The sequence below is a fragment of the Ailuropoda melanoleuca genome, chromosome 17, assembly GCF_002007445.2.
Source record: "Ailuropoda melanoleuca isolate Jingjing chromosome 17, ASM200744v2, whole genome shotgun sequence".
NCBI lineage: Eukaryota > Metazoa > Chordata > Mammalia > Carnivora > Ursidae > Ailuropoda > Ailuropoda melanoleuca.
Window position 1 is genome coordinate 2,525,579 of NC_048234.1, and position 3,725 is coordinate 2,529,303.

At 54.2% G+C, this 3,725-nt stretch overlaps 1 protein-coding gene across 4 annotated transcripts in view; it reads left to right on the forward strand.

Annotated features, from left to right (window-relative positions):
- DNAH2 (dynein axonemal heavy chain 2) overlaps positions 1–3,725 on the forward strand; it is a 90,911-nt gene that overhangs the window by 63,415 nt on the left and 23,771 nt on the right. For all 4 annotated transcript variants that reach the window (XM_034646815.1, XM_034646814.1, XM_034646812.1 and 1 more), the window contains 4 exons: positions 58–197; positions 1,915–2,047; positions 2,142–2,281; positions 3,480–3,690. In XM_034646815.1, the coding sequence (XP_034502706.1) occupies positions 58–197; positions 1,915–2,047; positions 2,142–2,281; positions 3,480–3,690 (624 nt within the window). The remainder of the gene's footprint in view (positions 1–57; positions 198–1,914; positions 2,048–2,141; positions 2,282–3,479; positions 3,691–3,725) is intronic.

A 3,725-nucleotide genomic window follows, 5' to 3' on the forward strand; every position in this document is an offset into this window, starting at 1 on the left:
CCCCCCAATCAGGCCGGCCCCACCCCCACCCCCTGGGGCTCCGCCGTTTCTGTGCAGATCCAGGCGCACATCGTGGAGCAGGCCAAGGCCGAGCAGGTGTCGCAGTCCTCCGACAGCCTCTTCGCCTACCTCATCGAGCGCGTGCGCAACAACCTGCACGTCGTGCTCTGCCTCAGCCCCGTGGGCGACCCCTTCAGGTGACCCCGGCGCCCGCCTCTCCCGCCCTCCGTCCTGGTCCCCCTCCCCTCTCTCGGCCCCCCTACTTCCCTGCCTTCTGGAGCAGCCCTTCTCCCCCGCCCTGCATGGCCAGCTCCCTTCCCTAACCTCGCCATCTTTCCCGGTTCCTGCTGCGCACACAGGGCGGTCCCCTCCCTGTTGGTATGACTGGAGGGTCCCCTTGTGGCTTTGTGTTTTGTTTTTAAATTTTTAGTTGTGATTTTACAAAAACGAAATAACATAAAATTTATCATCGTAACCATTTTGCAAGTGTCCCGCTCAGTATGGTTAAGCATATTCACATCGTTGTGCAACAGGTTTCTAGAACTTTCTCATGTTGCAAAATTGAAACTCTATACCCATTGAATAATTCCTTATTTTCTCCACCCCTCAGCCGCTGGCAACTACCGGCCGCTTTCTGTTTCTGCAAGTGACTACTCTAGATATGGCATATAACTGGGATCCTACCGTATTTGTCTTTTGTGTCTGGCTTGACTCACTAGGCAGCGCGTCCTCAAGGTTCATCTGTGTTGTAACATGCCTCAAAGTCTCAAAATTTCCTTTTTAAGGCAGAACAATAGTCCTTTATATGTATATATCATGTTTTGTTGATCCATTCTTTTCTTTTTTTTTTAAGATTTTATTTATTTATTCATGAGAGACACAGAGAGAGAGGCAGAAGGAGAAGCAGGCTCCACAGGGAACAGGGAGCCTGATGTGGGGCTTGATCCTAGGACCCCAAGATCACGACCTGAGCCGAAGGCAGACACTTAACGGTCTGAGCCACCCAGGCGCCCATTGTTGATCCATTCTTGGTGTGACTCAATTTTTAAGGGCAGCAGAAAGGAGGAGGGAGACAGAGACTTGCAGGGAGAAGCGATGTGGGCTCCCATGTTGTTTGTTTTCATGTTTGTGGTACGTGGTGTATTTACTGCACACTGGGTGCCACACTACACACTTTACACATGTCACCTCGTTGAATCCAGTAACAACCCGTGTTCATGTTCCTGTTATTCCCATTTTATTTTATTTAAGATTTTATTTATTTGTTTTTTAGAGAGAGAGAGTGAGTAGGGGGAGAGACAGAGGGAGAGAGAGAATCTCAAGCGGCCTCCATGCTGAGGTGGAGCCCGACGAGGGGCTCGATCCCACAACCCCAAGATCATGACCTGAGCCGAAATCAAGAGTCAGGCGCTCCACTGACTGAGCCCCCAGGCGCCCGTTACTCCCATTTTAGAGATGAGGAAACTGATGTTGGTTAGCGCACCTGCCTGTGAGCCACAGCTAGAACCAGAGCGTGTCCCTAAGTGCTACACTGAACTGGCTCTGTGGGGAACGGGAGCGGGACAAGGAAACACAGGAGCATGGGGACAGGATGCTTAGGTCCCTGGACAGCGGATGGACCTGTGAGGAGGCCGGGAGTGGAGGCCGCCTCCACAAAGGGCTTGACTGCCTCTCAAAACCCCTCTTCAGGGGCGCCTGGGTGGCTCAGTCGTTAAGCGTCTGCCTTCGGCTCAGGGCATGATCCCGGCGTTATGGGATCGAGCCCCACATCAGGCTCCTCTGCTATGAGCCTGCTTCTTCCTCTCCCACTCCCCCTGCTTGTGTTCCCTCTCTCGCTGGCTGTCTCTATCTCTGTCNATTAAATAAAAAATTAAAAAAAAAAAACCAACCAAACAAAAAAAAAACCCTCTTCAGGAACTGGATCCGCCAGTACCCGGCCTTGGTGAACTGCACGACTATCAACTGGTTCTCAGAGTGGCCCCGCGAGGCCCTGCTGGAGGTGGCCGAGAAGTACCTCGTAGGGGTGGACCTGGGGACGCAGGAGAACGTGAGTGCTCGCCCCCCTTGTGCGCAGCCCCGGGCCCCCTCCCTTCTCCCCCTGCCTTCACTCTTGGTTTTCCGTCCTTTCCCACGGGCCTCAGATCCACAAGAAGGTGGCCAAGATCTTCGTCACCATGCACTGGTCGGTGGCTCGGTACTCCCAGAAGATGCTGTTGGAGCTGCGGAGATACAACTACGTCACGCCCACCAACTACCTGGAGCTCGTGTCCGGATACAAGAGGTGCGAGGAGGCCTGGAGGATGGGGAGGCCCAGGGAGCTTGGTGGGGTGAGGGGGTGGGAACTATCTGGAGCCAGCCCAGGGGTCTGACGAGCCAGGTGCCCTGGGGGGAGAGGCCGAGATGTGGGAGTGTGTGTGTCTCATTCCACCCAGGTCGGGGGGGTGAGAGAGAGCCGGGGTTCGCATCTCTAGAGCCCTCGGGCCAGGACTCCACTCTACACCCTCTCTGCTCTGTCCTTATTCCCTGGGATGACGCTTCTTTCTCCAAGTGCAGTACAGCAGTGATGGCGCCATGGACGCCAGCAAGACAAGACCAGTCCTCTCCTTTCCACCCTTCACTCCACCCTCTTCTAGACTTCGCACCGTTCTCAAGAATCATACATTCATTCTTAAGTTGTAGCAAGTGCCTTTTTACGTGCACAACACAATAATTTGCTTTGAGAGATCTGAGACACCTCAATTGGTTGGATTCGGTATTTTGATCAAGGTGAAGAAAAAGCCGTTTGTAATAATAATGATCACCCACATTTACGCACCCAGTTAACCTGCTTTCCGAGCATCTGCTCTGTGCTGTGCCCTATGCCAGGCCCTTGCAGTCCCGCGTCAGCAAAAGAAAGCCCCTGCCTTCCCTGGGTACCTGGGTGACCCGTGGCCAGTCACTGTGCTGAGCCCTTCACGTGCATTTTCCCACTTAGTCCAGAAAATAATCCTGCGTAGACTTTTTTTTTTTTTTTGGCCTGTACAGTGTTGAAAACTTTTTGAGTAAGTTGCTAACATTTAACAGGAGCGGCTTAGAAAAATCGAGATTTTCAGCTTTTCTTTAAAAATCAGAAATCGTGTCCATACCAAGCCCACATTCCTTCCCACGTGGGAGAAACGGGGTGGAGATGAGGGGTGGCCACCCTGTGTGTGCTGCACAGCGGGGAGCAGTGGGAGCCCCTCGAGTGGGGAGCGGGTGTGAGGACAACAGCATGTAACAGGTGCTCTGACGGTGGTGTGAGGAATAAACCAGAGGGATGAGAGTCTGGAAGCAGCGAGACCAGCTGGGAAGCTGTTAGAATGATTCAGGCAGGAAGTGATAGAAACCTTACGGTGGCAGTGGCGGCGGCGGCAACAGAAAGGGAGACAGGGACCCATGGGGGTGCTCCCCTTCCCGGGGCCGAAGTCTCTTCAGGCGCCGTCTCCTCCTGTGCGCCCCAGGTTGCTGGGAGAGAAGCGGCAGGAGCTGCTGGACCAGGCCAACAAGCTGCGGACCGGACTGTTTAAGATCGACGAAACCAGAGAGAAGGTGGAAGTGATGTCCCTGGAGCTGGAGGACGCCAAGAAGAAGGTGGCCGAGTTCCAGAAGCAGTGCGAGGAGTACCTGGTCATCATTGTGCAGCAGAAGCGAGAAGCGGATGAACAGCAGAAGGTGGCCCCGCCCCCAGTGCCCTGGCCCCGCCCCTG